The 19,662-nt window shown below is 41.7% G+C and overlaps 1 protein-coding gene across 1 annotated transcript in view; it reads left to right on the forward strand.

Moving 5' to 3' along the window:
* Positions 1-10,056, forward strand: part of plagl2 (pleiomorphic adenoma gene-like 2) — a 50,180-nt gene extending 40,124 nt beyond the window's left edge. Inside the window, 5 exon segments of the mRNA XM_078254259.1 lie at positions 5,912-6,104; positions 6,194-6,688; positions 7,806-8,548; positions 8,650-8,687; positions 8,689-10,056. Of these exon segments, the coding sequence (XP_078110385.1) occupies positions 6,354-6,688; positions 7,806-8,548; positions 8,650-8,687; positions 8,689-9,267 (1,695 nt within the window). The 5' untranslated portion in view covers positions 5,912-6,104; positions 6,194-6,353 and the 3' untranslated portion in view covers positions 9,268-10,056.
* Positions 10,057-19,662: the final 9,606 nt, after the last annotated feature.

The following is a 19,662-nucleotide window of genomic DNA, read 5'->3' on the forward strand; positions in this document are numbered from 1 at the left end:
TTATAGAAAATTAATTCTGTCCCATCGCTGTATCTTTTTAGGCTTGAGTGCCTTAGGTTATATTTACACCTTAAAATAGTCCATCAGAATTGAGAAAAACATCACTGAAACAAATAGCAAGTATTTGTCATGGATCACCTGATTTCGACAGAAAATTCCAAGTGTGTTGTTAGCATCCAATCTCTCTTTGGTGAAGAGAAGTACGCGCCTATGCTGGCTACTAGAAAGCACTTGATATAGTAGAAAAAGAGAGTTCATTTTCACTTTCCAAGTGATTGAACATAAGTGCTATTGAGTGCACCAGATTGCAATATACAGTATAAACCCTGCATGAAAGTTTAGGCTATGGACAATAGCTATGGAATTCCAAATTTAAGATTAATGTGCAATAAAAAACTGATTTAAAAGAAAAATAACAAAGCTGACAACAGTTTTCTAGATAAAACTGTTGAATGCTGTGAAACTACAAATGGCCTTTGAAACAAAAATAGATGACTGTATAAAAATATAAAAAATAAATCAATACATGTACAATATATATTTGTTACAATTGGTTCATATTTCCACTTAAATGTTGCTTGTTTGTCGTGTGCAGACACAAGTGTTGAGTGTGTGAGACCAGTGTTTGAACATGAGTGCATCTGGAGCTCGTACTGTACATCACAGTTGATTGTAGCTGCAGACGGATAGTGATGGATTTACTGTACAAACATAACAGTGGGGGGGGAACAGTGAGCGAACTGAAGGGGTTTAAACATGTGGAGTGGTAACACATGAGAGAAACCTCAGCCGGGTTTTCATTAGTTGATCGATACATAATGGGGAACATGAGTGTGAAGTGCTGCAGAGAGACATGCGAGAAACCTACTAATGCACACGCTGGTTGCTCTTTACATTAAAGGGTAACTTCAGTTCTTTTTCAAACTGGACCCTATTGTGCTATGTTTTTGTGTCTAAGTGACTGATGTGAACAACTAACCTTCAAAATTGGTCCATTATTAAGCAAGACCGCTGCTGTCGGCAGTCAGAGATAGCCTACAAGCTACAATGTAAGTTATGTGGCAATTGTGCACCTTCCATTTACGTTCACAAAAGTGCTCATTTGCCATTGACAGGCTCAGATTAATATTCAAAATGAAGATCCTTTTTTTTAAACATAAAATCATCGGCGAAATTGGGTTCGCTAGAGCCACCAGACGCCATGTAAATGAACAGTAATTTTAGCATCGCGAAATACACTTTATTATATTTAGCGGACGAACTTGACGATGCACGTTTGCCTGCATCTGCGGCTGCTGCTCACAGCGTTCTCCCTTAATAGACCTTTTCCACGGCAGACATGTTGACATGTCATAGTAGGAAAAGCACAGGTGTATTCAAAACCATTAATGATGGCTGCATTCCACTTAGGAGAGGCCCTGGTATTGTGCATGCTGACTCACTGAAATAGCTCACTGGGACACTTGATGGAACTGAGCCATCGTTAAGGTTATCAGGTTTCAGTCTGGTGCCTATCAAACACTGCTGATTACTATTTTAGCTGAAAGGCTAAGTAGGTGTCTTGTTTTAGGCTAGTTGGTGAACATATAAGGTATTTATATAGAGAAAGCTCAGAAAGCCTTTTTTTGTACACAAACACCAAATAAGAATGAAACAATTACACACTGTACCGTTTGAGAGAAACAAGTAAAAGAGCAAAGATACCAACATGTCCAGGTAAGATGTCTGAGGTTACATACACAGCTATAAAAAAAAAAGTGAAAACCACTACCTTTACTATAGTAAAACTGCGTTCTTACTGTTTTTCAGAAAGTGATGGAGGTGAAAGCAATGGAAACACCACATTCATTTTTATTTAGAGATGATGCAGACATCCAATGTGATGAAGAAAACTTGCCACATGATGCTGGAGAGAGGCAGGATTAGTCACACTATTCTTTGTTACTGTTATGCACCTTTAATGTTTTTTCCAGTAATTCCATAAATTACTAGAGACAAAATACTATATTGAAGCAAACTGTTGATTTTCATTCCTTCTTGTTTACCTTACATAAAAATTGACATACTGTAAAATCTATATCTTTTCTTTAAAGAAACTATTGAGTAGTGTGAAGTCACTCAAATTGTTCAAACTGTAAAGATGAGAAAGTTTGTAATTTCTGTATTGGTGTTTGACGCTAGTGTTTCTACTCTGTTTGAGTGACAGTGTGTGTTATCTCAGTGAGGGTTGTTCATAGTGTTTGGCTGCACTGAGACGTGTGTTAAGAGTTGTGTTGCTTGGAATGAGTTTTGCAGGTGATGTGAACTGTTTAGCTCATGTGACTGTTGGTAGTGCAGACTGTAGTTAGAGTTTTGCACATGTGGCTTCAGTTGTGACCACTGTCGTTTAGCAATTGAAAAAAAACTGTAATAGGCTGATAGAAAATCAATAATGACACTGGTTGACTGAGAAAAAGATAAAGAATATACTTGAAAGATGTACAATGTTCAGGGAAGTGTAGAGATTTGTTGCTTCAAATGATGGTAGAGCACATGCCTCAATTGTAACTGAGTGCTAACTTACTAATCATACTAATGTAGGCCTGTTCTTCCCTACAAAGGCACAGAACAGTAACTACACCAAGGGTGAAGTTGTGAAAAAGGGTAAAAATGTTCAGGCTGGTTAGCGAACTGCAGGTTAGCAAAAGGAAAGTTTTTCGTGTGTGTCTATCAGCTGTTACTCTTGTTCTACTTAATGTCGATACAGAATACAGTTTAGCTGTATTTTTCTACATCGTGATTAGATTTGGCTACGGCCTCATTTAGTTCTGTTGGAAAACAAACTGAATTACCAAGATGCTAGTTCATCAAAATGAGTATTTTTCAGTTACAGCGAGAACTAGGGAGGAAAAAAAGCAAGTACATTTTGCTTTAGCTAAGGCTAGCCTTGGCTATCTCACTAGCTATTATTATTGTGCGTACTGGCTCACTGTCACACTGTCATCATGACTTACTGGGACACTTGAAAAGAACGGAACCATTGTTAATGTTATGTATGTAATTGTTAAGGAACACCTAAGCTGTTCTTATTGAGACAAGTCAAAATATCTGCTTTGGACAAAAGGTCACACTGTGAAATAAAAACTTTTTCTGATTAAAATAAGCACAGAATTCTATCATGAAATATCAGTATTTCAGGACAATGAAATTCAAATGTCCCGCTTCAGACTATTTCAGTGAAATATGGAGAGAAGGCATAAAAACACATTAAAAAGACTAAAGGGCCAGATGTACATACATTTGCGAATGTAGCATGGCTATGGCCAACCCGCAGAAAGCGCACGCTGTGATACTTCACCTTACATCGTATTTACCAAACCTGCAGTTCATCGGGTATTCAGCGCCTTTCTCCGCCCACTATACCGGAAATTGCGCTGTAGCAAAGCGTTAAGTACTTGTACAATATTTGTAATGTAGCGAGGAGTTTAACAACTGCTGGAATGGAATGTGAACGCTGAGTCGGAGATTCAATGTCATCTTTGATTTCTTCCAGTAACTGTAATATTGCATGGCTGCGTAATCTGTAACGCTTAATGATTTTGTGTTCACTCAACTGAAAAAGTGTGATCCTTGTGGCAAAAGTCCTTTCAGCTCGTCTCCTTGGCCTATGTCTTCATCTTGCTCGGATTACTGCTGCCATTTCACCAGGAGGCATATGCGAGGAAACCCGCTTGCGGCTGGTTTACACCTGCTTTTAAGAGGCGGAGAATTTTCACCGCAAAATAGAGGCGCCCTTTCCCAGGTGGTTTTTGTACATACCGCGGAATACATAATTAGACGCACTTTACGTTTCCCCTCCCATCTCTTTATGGGAAACTCCCACTTTCCCCTTGACCCTCCCGTGAATGCATATGCATGACACGGAAAAGCGCAATTTGTCATTTAAGTTCCCGAGACAGGCAGTCTGCGCTTTTACCTCAGTTCGGCCTGTTTGTACATACCTCGCCATGCTTTTACGCGCACGTTGCAAAACAAATACGCCTGAAGTGGGCGCAAAAGTGTTAGCACATCTGGCCCTCGGTGTATAAAGCCAAGCATTACTGCTCAAGGTGGTATTGGTTAACGATCAGTGGTATATGTAGGGTAACTAAGACACTTTCATTGAAAATAGAGTTTTAATGTTATGTATACATAATGCAAGCGTGATACTATTACATAGGTCAGTCATTTGGACTTGTTCAGGCCTGAGGGCATCCGTGCGTGAAGTTACCGCTCCACATGGTCTGTCATGGTGTGCCCTTTGTGTTCAAGCTCTATTTGGTTTATTTCTGTAACTTGATGGTGTGGATTCTCTTCATTGTACTGTATCTGGCTGTCTGCGTGCGCGCCTTTGTGAGTGCATTTGAGCATGCCGGCTTGGGTGGGGTGGGGAGGGGGTTACATGATGTTGCATTCGGTGTGACCAGAACTATGTGTGTTGTATGTGCTGTTTTGTGCGGAGGAGAGAGGCAGGGAGACACGGCATGGTTCAGGCCAGGAATGTGCGATGTGGGTAGGCTGCACAATAGAGCCGGGCTCCCTGAGGGTGGTCAATGGGACGGGTGTCACCCCCCTGCACCCTCCCCGCTGGGTGATGACCACCACACAACGCTACAGCTGTCAGGTCCTCTTAACCACCGCTGTAAACACACATACATTACGAGAACAAACACACGTGTATGCACATGTACACACCGAGACATACGTGAGCACACAGGCACGCATGTGCTAATGTGTATCTTGTGTCGTAAAAGAAAATTACATGAACACACAGGCACAAAAACTCTCATATACACATGTTTTAGCCACCTGTGGATACGTGTTTGTGCATTTCTACGTAAACATGTAAATATGAGCATCTGCAAAAGCACTCAGAGCAGATTCCAAGAGATTTGCTGTCTTTCTCAACTCATTGACCTCTCACACAGAAAGGATGCCATTACATCTGGAGTTGTGTATGTATGTATGTGCAGACATGGCGCATGGGTGTGCATTCTGTCACATATTCCCACGTGTTTACGGGACTTCTATGCTCTCTCGGTTCACGTGACTGGCGCTCGGAGCGCGGCTAACATTGTGTGTCCGCTCAACCTTGGACTTAGCTGGTGTGTTAGCAAGCAGGAGTCACACAGGTCACTGAGGGTAAATAAGGGAATGCAGAGATGACGGCGTGAGAGAGTTCAGCGGTCTTTTTTGAAACATGAGTTAATATAGTTTGTGGTTTATTTTAATAAACAACTGCAGCTGTTTGAGTGCAGTTATATTTCTATTATATCTCAAAGTGTGCGACTGTTTTCGCTTTTGTAAAGAATTTGATGAATTCAGGTTAACAGGTAGTGCTGGTTCTAGAAAGCCTGAGTTTGTGGCACAAACACGCCCCCTCCCCCCTTCCTCCCCACAACCTTCTCTCTACCGTGAGGGTTGTGTGTTCTCCCCCCAAGGATTACAGGAGCCTTAACCAGTTTCATAACAAGTACATACATGTACATAAACACACACAAAACTGGCTTTGTGCACTATTCTGTCATCTGCACACACACATGAGGCTGTGTAATTCCATTCCATCTTCACACGTTTGGTTATACAAGTACGGGTGTTATGCTGTGACTGTGATTGAAAGTCATCATTGACAAAACAGTATTTTGCTAAACCTTTGCAGGTCGTGTCATGTCAGTCAGACTTGTCGTTCAGCTCCCCCTAGTGAGCTCAGAGGAAACTTGCTTTTGAAGTGTAATTTGCAGATGACATGCTCAGATTCTGAGGTTCTGAGTTGTTGTCTACATCAGTGCATTTTTTTACAATTTTGTCAAAGCTTTTCAAATAAAAGGAAGCCGTGGTCACATTTTTGTTAACTTACCTTTTTATGTTTGTCATGTTTGCTCTCTCCTTGCAGGACAGTAAAAATGCAGAGCAGTGTTTCCCACTCACCGCCAACCATAGCTGTTGGGACCGGGTGAGGAGGAGAGAACAAGAGAGCGAAGGAGAGGAGCGACTGAAGCAGAGAGAGAGAGAGAGAGAGAGAGAGAGAGAGAAAGTGAGAGAACAAAAGTGCAGAGACGAAAGAAGGACAAGTAGTATTTCAACAGGTAAACAGTTGGCTTTATGTGAAACATATGTCTAATGTAATCTAACTTAGCAGTTAGCTTCAAAGCATGCACTTTCTATCTCACCGCAGATTTTGGCTTACCTTGATGTTTCCGCTGGATCATTGGCCCTTCCTGTGAGCTGTTGAGCGTCTTCTTTTTTTGATAAACCCCCCACAACTTCCCAAGTTGAGCCTGCAAGGCAGGGGAGCCACAAGTATATTTTCATGGCAGCGGCACTCTAGGGCTGCCATGGCAGCTGCTGCCGCCGATGCCTCACACCGTTTTACCGCACTGACGCCGGAGGAAGAGGGTCGACGGACTGCCGCCAAGCTGTTTGGGAGCGCCGCCCCGCTGCCACGGATAGAGAGAGAGCGAGAGAGGGGGGGAGAGAGAGAGAGGGAGAGGGAAGGAGAAGGGGAAAGGGTAGGGAAAGCGAGTGGGAACGAGTGTTTGGTGTGCGGGGTCCTGTTCGCCTCACAGGAGAAGCTCCGGCTGCACGCCTTGAGTCACACAGGAGAGAAACCCTTCCACTGCTCACAGCCACACTGTCCCAAGGCCTTCAGCTCCAAATACAAACTCTTCAGGTACTAAGAATTAATCATATCGCTCAATTCACATCCTTTTAAATACAGTCTGAGGCATGGTTTCTTTAGCTTTCTTAAAATCCTCATTGAGCAACTTTAGAAAAAGGCTATACTTTTTACTTTCATTCAACATGTATGAGACTGAAAAAGTAGTGACTTGAGTAGTGTGACCGCAATGTTTTTTTTCACTTGACCCAGATTTAAAAAAAATGGCAACCCACAAAACTACGTGGTACACTACGCCGCACACTACGCCGTACACTACGCCGTACACTACGCCGTACACTACGCCGTACACTACGCCGCACACTACGTCGCACACTACGCCGCACACTACGCCGCACACTACGCCGCACACTACGCCGCACACTACGCCGTACACTACCGCGTACACAACACCGTACAATTGACAAAGCGCAGACATTCCTCTGTTTTGGTTGCTGATGAAAGGATTCAGAGAGTGTCGCGTTGAAGATGATATGTCGTGTCACTATGGTGATCATCTGAGAATCACGCCTACACTGAGGGGGTACCTTCTTCAGTGGAAAACGAAAAGAAAAGTACTGGTAGCTAAAGAGTGAGTGAAGCAGAGCTGTACCATACAGTGGAAACACGGCATTAGTGGAGTATTTAGGAGCTCAACAGCCAGACATTTCCCTCAGATGGTGGAGACCAAAGTCAGAGCTAAAAAGAAAGTAAATGTTGGACTTACATTCATCAGTTGGCCGAGAACCGGACTCTAAATTAATGATAATGTTGCTAATTCTGTAAGTAAATTCTGGATGTGTAAATGAGCAACTGTTAAATGTCAATGATGTGCTTACAGTTTTGTGTTTTTCCTCCAAGTGGCCAAAAAAATCTAATCTCAAACTCATCAACATACTATGATGTTTGGAATACTGTGAGTCCCAGGAAGTGGTTCTAAAACCCATTCTGGGTCCTGGCTGTAAACCACTGTGACTCATTTATGTGGGCACAAGTGGTTTGACTAAGAGGAAGTCATGCCTCACATTAGCATGCACACTACTGACAGACTGCATAACCAATGTGACAATAAGACAAGGAATGTGTAACACCCGTACCATTTACAATCTCTCTTTTTTCTTGTGTTTCCCAGGCATATGGCCACACACTCTCCACAGAAGACCCATCAGTGTTCATTCTGTGAGAAAATGTTTCACCGCAAAGACCACCTGAAGAACCACCTGCAGACCCATGACCCCAACAAGGAGGCCTTCAAGTGTGAAGAGTGTGGGAAACACTACAACACCAAGCTGGGATATAAGCGTCATGTGGCCATGCACTCTGCCACGGCCGGGGATCTCACCTGTAAAGTGTGCATGCAGAGCTACGAGAGCACGCCCGTGCTTTTGGAGCACCTCAAGAGCCACTCCGGGAAGTCTTCGGGCGGCACCAAGGAGAAAAAACACCCGTGCGACCACTGTGATCGCCGTTTCTACACGCGGAAGGATGTGCGACGGCACATGGTGGTCCATACGGGCCGAAAGGACTTCCTATGCCAGTACTGTGCCCAGCGCTTTGGCAGGAAGGACCATCTGACGCGCCACGTGAAGAAGAGCCACTCGCAAGAGCTGCTGAAGATCAAGCCGGAGCCTCCCGACATGCTAGGTCTTTTGGCTTCTGGGTCGCCCCCTTGCTCTGTGAAAGAGGAGCTCAGCCCCATGATGTGCGGCATGGGTCCCAACAAAGACCCCATGATGGGCAAACCGTTCCCCAGTGGGGCCCCTTTTCCGATGGGCATGTACAACCCCCACCATCTCCAGGCCATGTCTAATTCTGGGGTGGGTCACCCGCACCCGTCCCTGATGCCCAGTCCCTTGTCTGCAGCTATGGGCATGGGCTGTCACATGGAATCCCCTGGACCTCTTCACCCACACTCCCACCACCACCACCATCACCACCACCATCACCACCACCACCATTCCCCTCCGCTGCCCCAGCACCACCAGCCCCAGGCTCCCCAGCAGCAGCACCAGCCCCAGCCAGCCCCCAAATACCAGCTGGGATCTACCTCATACCTGCTGGACAAGCCCTTGAAAGTGGAGATGGAGAGCTTCCTCATGGATCTGCAGAGTGGCTCTCCAGGCCCGGTTCCCTCTGCAGAGCCACATGCTGCTGCCTCACCCCACAAGGACGGACTGGAGCCCACCTCGGGCCTGGTGGACGAGCTTTGCGGGGATCACCTCCTGTCCAAGAGCCCTGCGGTGATAGCCGAGTCTCTGTGCGCTGCTAACATGGACTTCTCCCACCTGCTGGGCTTCCTGCCCCTCAACCTGCCTCCCTACAGTGCCCCCATGAGCACGGGAGGGCTGGTGATGGGCTACACCTCATCCGCGACCCCCTCTTCTTCCTCCTCCTCTTCCTCATCTCTGCACGCTGCCGAGCCCCATGCCGCAGCAGTCGCCGCAGCACCTCTTACCTCTTTGCAACCGCAACCTCAGGAGCAGCAGAGCTCCAGCGGGGGTCTGGGCCTCGGACCCCTGCACCCCCTCCCACCAGTGTTCAGCTCCAGCCTTAGTACCACCACGCTGCCTCGCTTCCACCAGGCCTTCCAGTGAGAGAGCCAGCCCTTGGCCCAGCCAAGATGGCCTCCATACCAGCCTCAGCTCAGTATGGATATTTCGGGTTGTGGTTCTTTTACAGGGCCTGTTGAAGAAGTTGGAGAATTAGAATAAATAAATACACAAACAAATACACTTAGAAGCCTTATCAGAAAGTGCACAAAAGCTTTTGATTGAGCCTTAAAAGAAAGTTAAACCCCTTTGAGCAAAAACGGAAAGGTGAGAAAAGAAGTTGAAGGAGCTTTTATTTGGGCTTTTTGCCTCCCCCCCCCCCATCCTGTAGTTATAACAATGTATTATCCTTTTTATTTCCATTTACTTCCCCTTTTATCCCCCTTCCATTCCCTATTTAGTAGTATAGAGGGCAGGGTCAGTAGGCCAAAAGGCGTGGTACTGCATACTTTAAGTAATAATATAAAAAAAAAAAATCAAAGATAATTTTTTAGTGAAGATTATCTGTCTTGTTGTGACCCAGAAAAAAAAATATATAGTTTGAAGTGGATATTTTGTTTTACTTTATTTTTCTTTTCCAAATGTAAGAACATGTGTCTCATCTTGAGTTTTGAACCACCCACTCTAATTACCTAAACGTCACAATCCGTACAGAGAGCCTCTGCTTGCTCGCTCTCTCTTTCTCTCTCTCTCTCTTTCTCCCAGTGAAGGAATGAAGTGATATAGACATTCACACAGTCAACGATCTAACTCTAAAATCCCCCTCTAGACGACTAGAGCCACAAAACCCCCCTCTGCCTCTAAAGAAGTGCTCTTTAAATAAGATTTAAAAAAAAAAAAAACGAGATAGATGTCCCTTTTATTTTTCTTTTAACTGTAACCAATGTGCTCCTAGAGTCAGGTCAGTTGTATTGAAAATAGCTCACTAAATGGAAAAACAGACTCTTATCATATGAATGATAAGAGAACTGTTAGCTGCCAAACACAGAGACCAGTCACACACATGGCCACATTCTTAAGCAAAAGATGTGTGAGTTGGTTGAAAATGATGTAATATCACGCTGGCTTTTTACTTGTTCCTTAAGAGAAGCACTTTAAAAAAAAAATTAAAAAGAAATTCAGAAGAAGGCACTTAACCTTTAGGAATCTCCATGGGAAACGTTTTGTCTCCTTTCTCGTGACTCCCAGAGGTTTTCACTGCCTGAGACAGAGACGTTCTCCTCACTCTCCTACCGTCACCCGTCTCCCTTCCGACAGTTATCTTTACAAAATTCCCCGGAGAATTGCATAATGATAATTGCAGCAGTTACGTGGCTGCCCAACATACCTAAAATATATATATATTTTTTTTTTTTTGGAACAAACACATCTTTAGGCAGTCTTTCAAAAAGATGCATCATCAAGGTAATGATGAACCCTGACATATGTGAATGGCAAAAGAAAACAAAAGAATTTCAGTGACAGATGAGTAAAACAAATGTGTTAAAGAATGTTATTGCAGTGTACGAAATATCTCAAAAATGAATATTATTATTGCTTTTATCTCAGTAAGGTGTATTTTTAGGTAGACGTATTAAAACTAAGTGATGATGTTTTTTTGATGTCTGGCAGGTTTACATTTGTGTGTATCTTGCATTTTTGATCAAACAAAATGGATGAAGTATTAGCTTTTTCCCTTAAGCTTTCCCTGTCATATCCGATCTTTACCTTTACATGTACTTGAGTTTTAGTATAGTGGAATCAGAACTGTGGATGGGAAATATTTATAGAAGGCTGTTAGAATTAGGATTTGAACTAGATAGATTGTTGGGATGCTGACAATGGATGGCCGACGAAATCTCTTGACTGTAGGTCTTTTTAGCCAGTGAAATGTGTAACCCCTGCGCTGTGGTGAAATCCCAGCCGATTTCACTACAAGCTCAGTGGCAAGTGGAAGTCTTGGAGTTTAGATCCTTTCTAACCATTCACCAACAGCCTATTTAAAAAAAACCTGAGCCCAAAGTTAACCCGAAGCTTCAAAGTGAAATCGGTGCTCTTTATCTAACGTTCGGTCTGTGGCATGACCAACAGCAACTGGCGTAACCATGGCCACACGCCGAGCTGAACTCCTTCATCATCTGGGATAGTTCATCTTGTACGGAAAATGTTGTTCCAGTCATAGATCGCAAGACCCCGTTCACTTTTGCCTATAGCCCGAATCGCAATTTAACCCTCTGAGGACAAAAGACGCACAAACTTCTACTCAAAAAGAGATATTACAACATATCATTTTATACATTTATTTACTATTTTAGTCATATATAACCTAAAGACTTTGGTTAAACTCATTTCAAGCACCGAAACTATTCTTACAACACATCATAAGTTAAGGTTTGATTTCAAAATGTCAACGTTTCAGAATTTTTCAAACATTGCTCTAGGAAAAATGTGGGCACAACTATATGGAAAGCTGAGTTTGTTCTGAAAATTTTTATATGAAACACATGGGGATCAGTTATATGCAAACAACCCTAAAAAGGTGAAATGAAGAAGATATGTGAAAATACCCTTAGACCTCAGAGGGTTAAATGTTGAGTAAAAAAAAACAAAAACAAACAAAGGACAGAAACCAGGAAAAACACAGTTCATGAAAAAATGAAAAATAAAACCCATATTGCTGCTTTTAGCTACGGTTGCTGATGGACGACAACTGTAGACCACTAGAACATTTACATTTAAAAATAAAAAAAATTTTGCAAGATGGACAGCGAGCTGAAAACATGCACAAACGGAACCGACAAAGTGTTCATCATCCCCAGGCCCCATCCCCCCCTCCTCCTCTCTCAGCTGCTTTGTAGAGTCAAAGGTAAAGGGTCTGAAAAATACGGCGATATCCGGGAAGAAAAAACCCCGCCTTCACCGAATTCCCAGGCTTTGACATTCAAAGCACAGGGGGACACTGACTGACTGCACAACTTGGGGGGGGTGGTATTGCTCATAGTCATATATTTGTTTGTTTGTTGTCATATGATATATTATTTTCTGTTTGTATAAAACAGGACCTCGAAAAAAAAAAAAACAACACAACACATCACCTCATTTTTATTTTTATTTTTTTTTTTTGTTTGTTTTTTTTTTCTTACCAAAACCTGGGGAGAAGAAACTCCATTTTTGCACAATTGCTTGATACAAAATGCTACAAGTGTTATCGGATTACGTTTTAAAAAAAACAAATACTGTAGAATATGGAACCCCTGACGATGAACGGCTGATGGCCCCCCCCCCCCGCGTGTTAGACAGGCAAATATGTCTAACGTTGGGAGGCAGGAGCAGCTAAAAATTCACAATCAGCAAGCACTGATGTAAGAAAAAGCTTCCCCCCCCCCACAGTCTGACTGTTTAATCACAACTTTATTACTAAAATGGCAGATGTTATAATCCAAGTTCTGAACTAATTTGAAACATGTATAAGCCCCCCCCGGAAAGTCGTTATTTTGATAATTTGATTATTTTGAATGACTCTTGCAAAAATGATCAAACCTTTTATTGATCCTAAATAAATTAGCTGGTGGCACCTTTGTGAGACTTTAAACATATATATGTGTGTGTATATATATATATATATATATATTTAAAAAAAGGCAAGATTTAAATTTGATCTTTATTATGATCTTTAAAAAAAGGTCGTTTTTAAGAAAAAACCCTCTTAGCTTAAGCCAAATTTGTAGCAATCAAATTGAGCATTTATACTTTTGTAACAAATATTCATTTAGCCCTAAAAAAAAAAAGAAAAGAAAAAAAAGGAAGAAAGAAAGAAAAGCTTTTGGCATGTATTAAGTTTGTCCTCCCTGGGTTTCTGTGAGCTAATCTGAATTCTAGCACTTTCAACCTTTAAAAAAAGAAAAACTAAAAAAAAAAAAAAGTATTTTTTTTTCTTTTAAAATTTCAGCTTATGTTTTTAATTTTGTATTGATCCTGTATATGTATGTGCCATTAGTTTGATGTGTAGACTTTATCAAGCTTTGTGTATTTCTCTTCTCCAAAAGAATAACAGTATTTTTGATAGACTTTTCACTAATATCCTTCTAAATAAGAGCCCCCCCCCCGTCCCTTCTCCTCTGAAACCTCTTCGTCGCTTTTGGGTAAACCAGCTTTGCCTTCTCTCTCTCTCTCTCTCTCTCTCTCTCTCTCTCTCATAAATTTCTCTAATACAACTCTATAGCCAAGCGCTGGAAGAGAACAGCAACAACGTTTCTGTTATTCTGAGGCGGTGAGAAACGAGACGGTTGTCAGTAGAGTGTCAAAAAGCCACAATCTGCCATTAAAAAACGCTGTTGCGACAGAGACCCATCTGCATGCCATTTTTAGACCCATTTTATAACGTAAGAAGAATGAAGTCAGTGACCCCAAAACTTAGCACTTAAAAGCTTACAGCCATGGTCACTACACTGGTTGTTCCTGCCAAAGGGAACAACATGCTGATTATGATGCTGCGTTCCAGGCAACCCGTAACTTGTGTTTTCACGACCTTCTACCCGTGAAAGTGTCCTGGAACGGCAGTCAAACCCCTAACTTACTTCTCGTGAACTCGTACCAGATCGTTGTGCTCCCAGTTACAGTTTTTGACGTCACACACACACACAAACAACAATGGCGACCCCTGTTGATGCTGTACAGATGCCGGTGATTAACGGTGAGAAATAGAAATAAATACACATAAATAGGCAGCGTAAAGTAATTCCGCACATTGTAATCAAAACAATACACATACGATTGTGTACTACTACAGGTTATGTTTATTAAATGACGCCCAAAATATGTCGCCGACTAGAAATCGCTAGTATCAGCTAGCACTAGCTAACGTCAATGTTAGGTAGCCTCTAGCTAATGCTAGCTAAAAGGGTTTGTGGTGACTTTGCCTGGAACGCTACCAAGTCGTGAGTCGTGACTTGAAGTCGTAACTTACGGCAAAAACTTGTGTCTGGAACGCAGCATGATTCTTATGTATGAATAGTGTCACAGTGTTCCAAAAATGATTAATATGTAATGATAAACTCATCACGTAGTCGAAAAGGAGTATTATCTTTTAATTAAGATAATTGAAGACAGAAGTGAAAAGACGTGGAGGTATACGTAGCTGTGAAAACACTAACAACCGATGTCACGCCATCGGACCACCTGCGCTCATATTTGTGATGTTTTTTTTTATAGAGCTGATTCACCCAGGACTGGGTCAGTTGTTCTTCATAGTAGGATCATTCTGGGGATAATGGGCCCCGTCTCTGGGCTCATTTACGCCAACCTGTACGGAAGCACATTTCTGCTAAGAAAAGAATTAAAAGAAAAAAATAACACAAAAAGTTAGGCAAGCTCAAAAATAAAAATACCCTTGATTAATCAAACATTTGACTTAACAAAGTCAAAATTATTCTGTGCTAAATCAAAAGGATGACTTACTTAGTCATAATTATTGCCTATAAGTCAACGTTATGAGATTCTAAGTCACATTATGTGATGCTCAGTCGAAATTTGACTTAGGCTACATTTACATTGTTACGTTTTGGTTTAAAAACAAATATCTTTTGCTGTGTTTACACCTGGCATTCCCCCTGCTCTGGCGTTTCCGAGCCCCTAAACCGGAGACAATTGAAAACACTTCTGATCCGTTTTGGTTTGGAATCTCCGGGGGTTGCGTCACAGTCTCAACAGCCGCAAACGGCGACCTTTAGCACAACACCGACACTGACGCCAACGTTTCGCCGCATGATTGGGTCATGACGTCTCGTTCTTCTGAGACTAAGCTACTAACGTTACCATGGCAACTACCAGCAACGGGCGGAGTCTCCACGCTGGCTCCTTTTTATTTTATATCCTTTTTGGTTTGGCCGTTAGTTTAAACGGAGATTAGTTCTTCTACTGGAGCTTAAAACGCTTGTGTGCACGGAGATCGCTTTCGGCTCAAAACTCCGCTTAAAAACCAAAAATGTAGCAATGTAAATGTAGCCTTACTCTAGTAATTCTGATGTCTGACAAAGTCCAAATTTAGCCTTTTAAATTTTGAATTTTAGAATCACAATTTAGACTGAGTGAGCATATTTTTAAATCTTCATAATTTTGAGTTCAACTAATAACATACAAAATTATTACAAAATTGCCATTTCCAATCACTTAATTATGACTTACTATTTGATAATTCTGACTTCCATTTTTTTTAATTTTTTTTTATTTTTTATCAATCACAGTTTTAACTTACCATTAGTATTTTTGCATAGGTTTTTCTATCTTCTTTTTCTTTCTCTGGCAGAGATGTGTGTGTAAGCTGACACAAAGAGGTGATTCCAAAATGAGAGCGACTCTGAAGCACTTGATATAAAATGTTTTCTCCGCTGACATTGATGTTATTCTGTTCCTTGGCTCGGCTGTAGCTCCATTACCTCGACCTGCACCTACTAGGGATGCACTTATCCTCACCCTTTCCTCTTTTTACTACTAGGTGCAGAACACAAACATTGTAAGGGAATTTGTTCATCAGTTTAACTGATTTGATTTTAATAATGCTCTTCTCTTTCTCTCCCTCTCTTTTTTTGTTTTGCTTTTAGTAAGAAACTGGGTACTGTCTGATGCAGGCAGCATCCACATGTAGTTTTATATATTTCTAGCTTAATGTAAGTCTTGCATTCCAACCTCTTTTGTGTATCTCGTTTTAGTGCCATTTTTATTTTTTTATCACTTGCTATAACAGCCACCTCTGGAATTAAAAAGGGTGAAAAAAAAGGCGAACGAAAATGGAATATTTGCATTCACTTACACTATTTTATATAGCATGGAGTTTATCAACTACAGGGAGAATTATATAAATGATGTGCTTCGGAGAAAAGAAAGAAAAATGAGAAGTCTTGCTTTTTTGTTACATATCTCACATGCAATCAGTTGCTGCAATGTAGAAGTGACAGATTTGTATATTGGTTGATCCAAAGAGATGATGAACACAACAACAGAACTATTGACTTATTGTACAGTACAGTGTATCTTGGAGTTGTCATGTGTTATGTTGAAATGATTAAAAAGACAAACCAGCGGTTTCATACCCTCTTTGCATTCTATTTCTTCATTCTTCGTATTTCTTCCTCCAGTTTCGTTTGTAAAATGTGAAAATCCACTCCAAAACAACAGTATCAAAAGTCGTCATTTAAAAATGATTGTTGGATGGCCTAAGGCAGGGGTCGCCAACGTGTTTTAGGCCAAGGACCCCTTAGCTGAAAACAGAGTAGGGACCCCGGACCCCTACTACTGTACATATATTGTGTAAATTAGGTTGCATCTTAAACTGGGCCGGATGGATGAAAATGAATGGATATTAATATATTATTCATACATCATGTTTTAATGTTAAACATATATGTGGAAGGCATAGTGACTCCTTAAGTTGAACTGTATGGCTACTATAGTGGCTACTTTTAGATGGCTTATCTTCAATGTGTAAATTAAATGTTTCTTTTTAACAAATAGGCCAATTTTGCACAACTAGGTGCACCAAAATCGATTTTGAACCTAAAGTGATTAGGTTAGACTATTTGGGGGGGGGGTGATATCTGAGCTGGTAGGAGCAGTCATTTTCTTCCATCCATCATATTCAGTTTAGGACATTTCTATTTTTCTGAGGACTCTGGCCAACTCTTGAGCCAGAATGGTTTGAGCAGACTCCACAGCTGAAGTCAATGTTTTCCCATGTATTTGGCGGGGGGTTAATGTGTCCTCCATTACGTTTTTCAATACAAAAATATGCAATTTCACATCTTTCTGGACCATTATTATCACCATATTTGTGTCTAAAAGGCTGAAAAAGCTAGAGCAGATAATAAATAAATAACACTCAAAAAGCCTAAAGACAAAACTTTCTAAAGAAATCCAGTGGGGACCAACTACAATCATTAAATCTGACAAAAAAGGAATTTAGTTAGTGCTGATGCTCACATTGATGTTACATTTATTCGGCTTAGGTGCTGACCAAAATGGCTTGGGTGCTGCACATAAGCTTTATAAAAGGTAGGGAAAACCCTGGAAGTATTATTCTCATTCTCCCTCTATAGGTGTTCACCACATGACAGGAAACATGCTCAGAATGAGACTGAGTAGTAAAATGTGTACTATACTTTCAGCTACGGAAGGGTATAATATGAGTAAATTACCACATTTATAATTCACATATTTAGATTTTTTTATTTAAATGAAGAAATGTAGAAAGTAATGAAATTTCAAGTGAAGCGCCCTACTAAAAAATAGTTTACAATGCCATCCCAGAATATCTCAGGACTATCTGACTATTGGCTTGTGTCCCACAGTGTGTGTAATGCTCATATTGGACCAGGGTCTGGATTATGTCTCAGAGCTCTGCACCAGTACGCCTGCATGCATAGCTGAGTGTCAAGACGACCCTAATTATAGTACGACGGAGCTAACCTATACTTACATCAACTGAGCTGACTCTCACACATACACTTACGGGATGCCAACTGTGCCATAACTCAGGAATAGAAACTCTTTTGGTTTTTGTATAATTTTCTTAGGAGGAACCTGGAGAGCTCGTCAAAAAGGATTTCAGAGGACCGAGACACCACAACACAGACTTTGTGATTTGATCATAAGCCTCCTAGAACGCTTTGGAAACACAGAGGGACAAACCAGGAATTAACACCTTGACAGGCACACACACACTAATGTTGCACGTTATACCTGTTACTAGAAATGTATCGCAATACCCTTGGAATCCCGCTGGATTTTTTTTAAGATCATTTTTTGGGGCTTTTATGGCCTATAATTGATAGGATAGTTTGAAGACAAGAAAGGAGAGAGAGAGGTGGGACGACATGCAGTAAAGGGCCGCGGGCACACTCTACTGGGTGAGCTCGAGTTCTTCCCGGAGCGAGCGTTTTTTGCTGCGGGTGGGAGCAAGCGGTTAAAAAATAAACTGCAGGTCCCGGGATTTAGCTAAAACCAACCAGAAGGCTGGAGTCAACAGATGAAGTTGAAAAGTAATAAAAGCAGGTCAAAGAAACGCAGCTCTAACTACAGACTAAATGTACTGTTACAAAGCTAAGCTAACCTTGGCTCGAAACACAAAACACAGCTTCTAACGGCTTCCCTAAATCATAACTTCAATCCCCCTGTCCGCTTTTCCCTGCGTGTTGCATTGAACGTGAGAGTGAGACCTAATCTGGCCTGGATGACATACTATACTTTCCTACCTAAGAGGGGTTGTGCTGTGTTAAACTGACTCACCCAGCCGCTGGGTCATTTTGCATCTGAAGATGGCTGCTTGCTTCGGTGACTACGACGTCGGAAGCAACCTTCGCTCCGGTTCCGTTGCTCTGCGTGTTCCCTTACCGCCCTCGCCGGGCCAGCCCCGCTCTTCTTTGTTGTTGTAGTTCAGGTTTTTAAAGGTGTATTTACAAAAGTTGTATTGTGGGAAATGGTCCTTTAGCGTCTTTGTCTTCAATAGTGTTCTCTGCGTGGTAGCGTCTGCTATGCAGCTGTCTGCCTAAAGCGTGCTGCCTCTGTGATGAAACAATCTCCTGATTGAATCTCTCCCCCCCCCTCATGTGATGTGTCAGCACTTGCCCTATCACCTTACTACTCAAAAGACCTCTCGTTACATCGACCTCTCAGAACAGTCCTGAAAAGTTAAGATTCACGATCGTTTCTGAATCTTTTCAAGAATTTTTCTGTAATTCAGGAAACACATAATGCACCAAAGAGCACGTGGTGAAATGTTAATTCTTACCACACAACACCGTGTTTCTGTGAAATAAGACAGAAAGGAAAAGCAGTCCGGTGAGTGACATTCTCTTCACAAACACCACTTTGATACAACACAGCGTTCAGTGTTAGCAGTGAGCTGCTACAGGGGCGCTGTTTTAACAAAAAAGAAGTTGGAGGCAAGAGACATCCAAAAAAATAAAATAAATGGTGGTTATTATAACAGTGAGCGATTATCGCTGTGTAAGTACTGAACAGTCTGCATGCGTGAAATTGAAGAATATTACATAATTTTCATACTCAACTTGTCATCACTTTATTGTTTTGTCATTGTACATTTCGTAAATTGGACATTCTGTAAAAGAAACAAAGAGAAAAGTAGCAGAACCAAGTTTCTTTTGAGTCATCATGAGCGTCATGCTTTTTGGCTAAAATGATGACAGGATCATTACAGAGAGCGCCACAAAACAGCGAAACGCAACAATTACAAAGCCGTTTTCTTTTTTATGTACATTGTAAACCCCTCGATCATAGGCCTACATACGTGCGCATGACCCGGGGCCTTTTTTCTAAAAGTCTATGTGTAAAAAAATCTCCTCTGGCATTTGCACTTCCAACAGCAGGAGAGGAGTGTCTGTCTGCCTTTACATAAGACAGCAGCCAAGTGTCAGTATCTCTCTGACGTAATACAGAGGGCAGAGCATG

This window comes from Sander vitreus, chromosome 7 (assembly GCF_031162955.1).
Source record: "Sander vitreus isolate 19-12246 chromosome 7, sanVit1, whole genome shotgun sequence".
Classification (NCBI taxonomy): domain Eukaryota; kingdom Metazoa; phylum Chordata; class Actinopteri; order Perciformes; family Percidae; genus Sander; species Sander vitreus.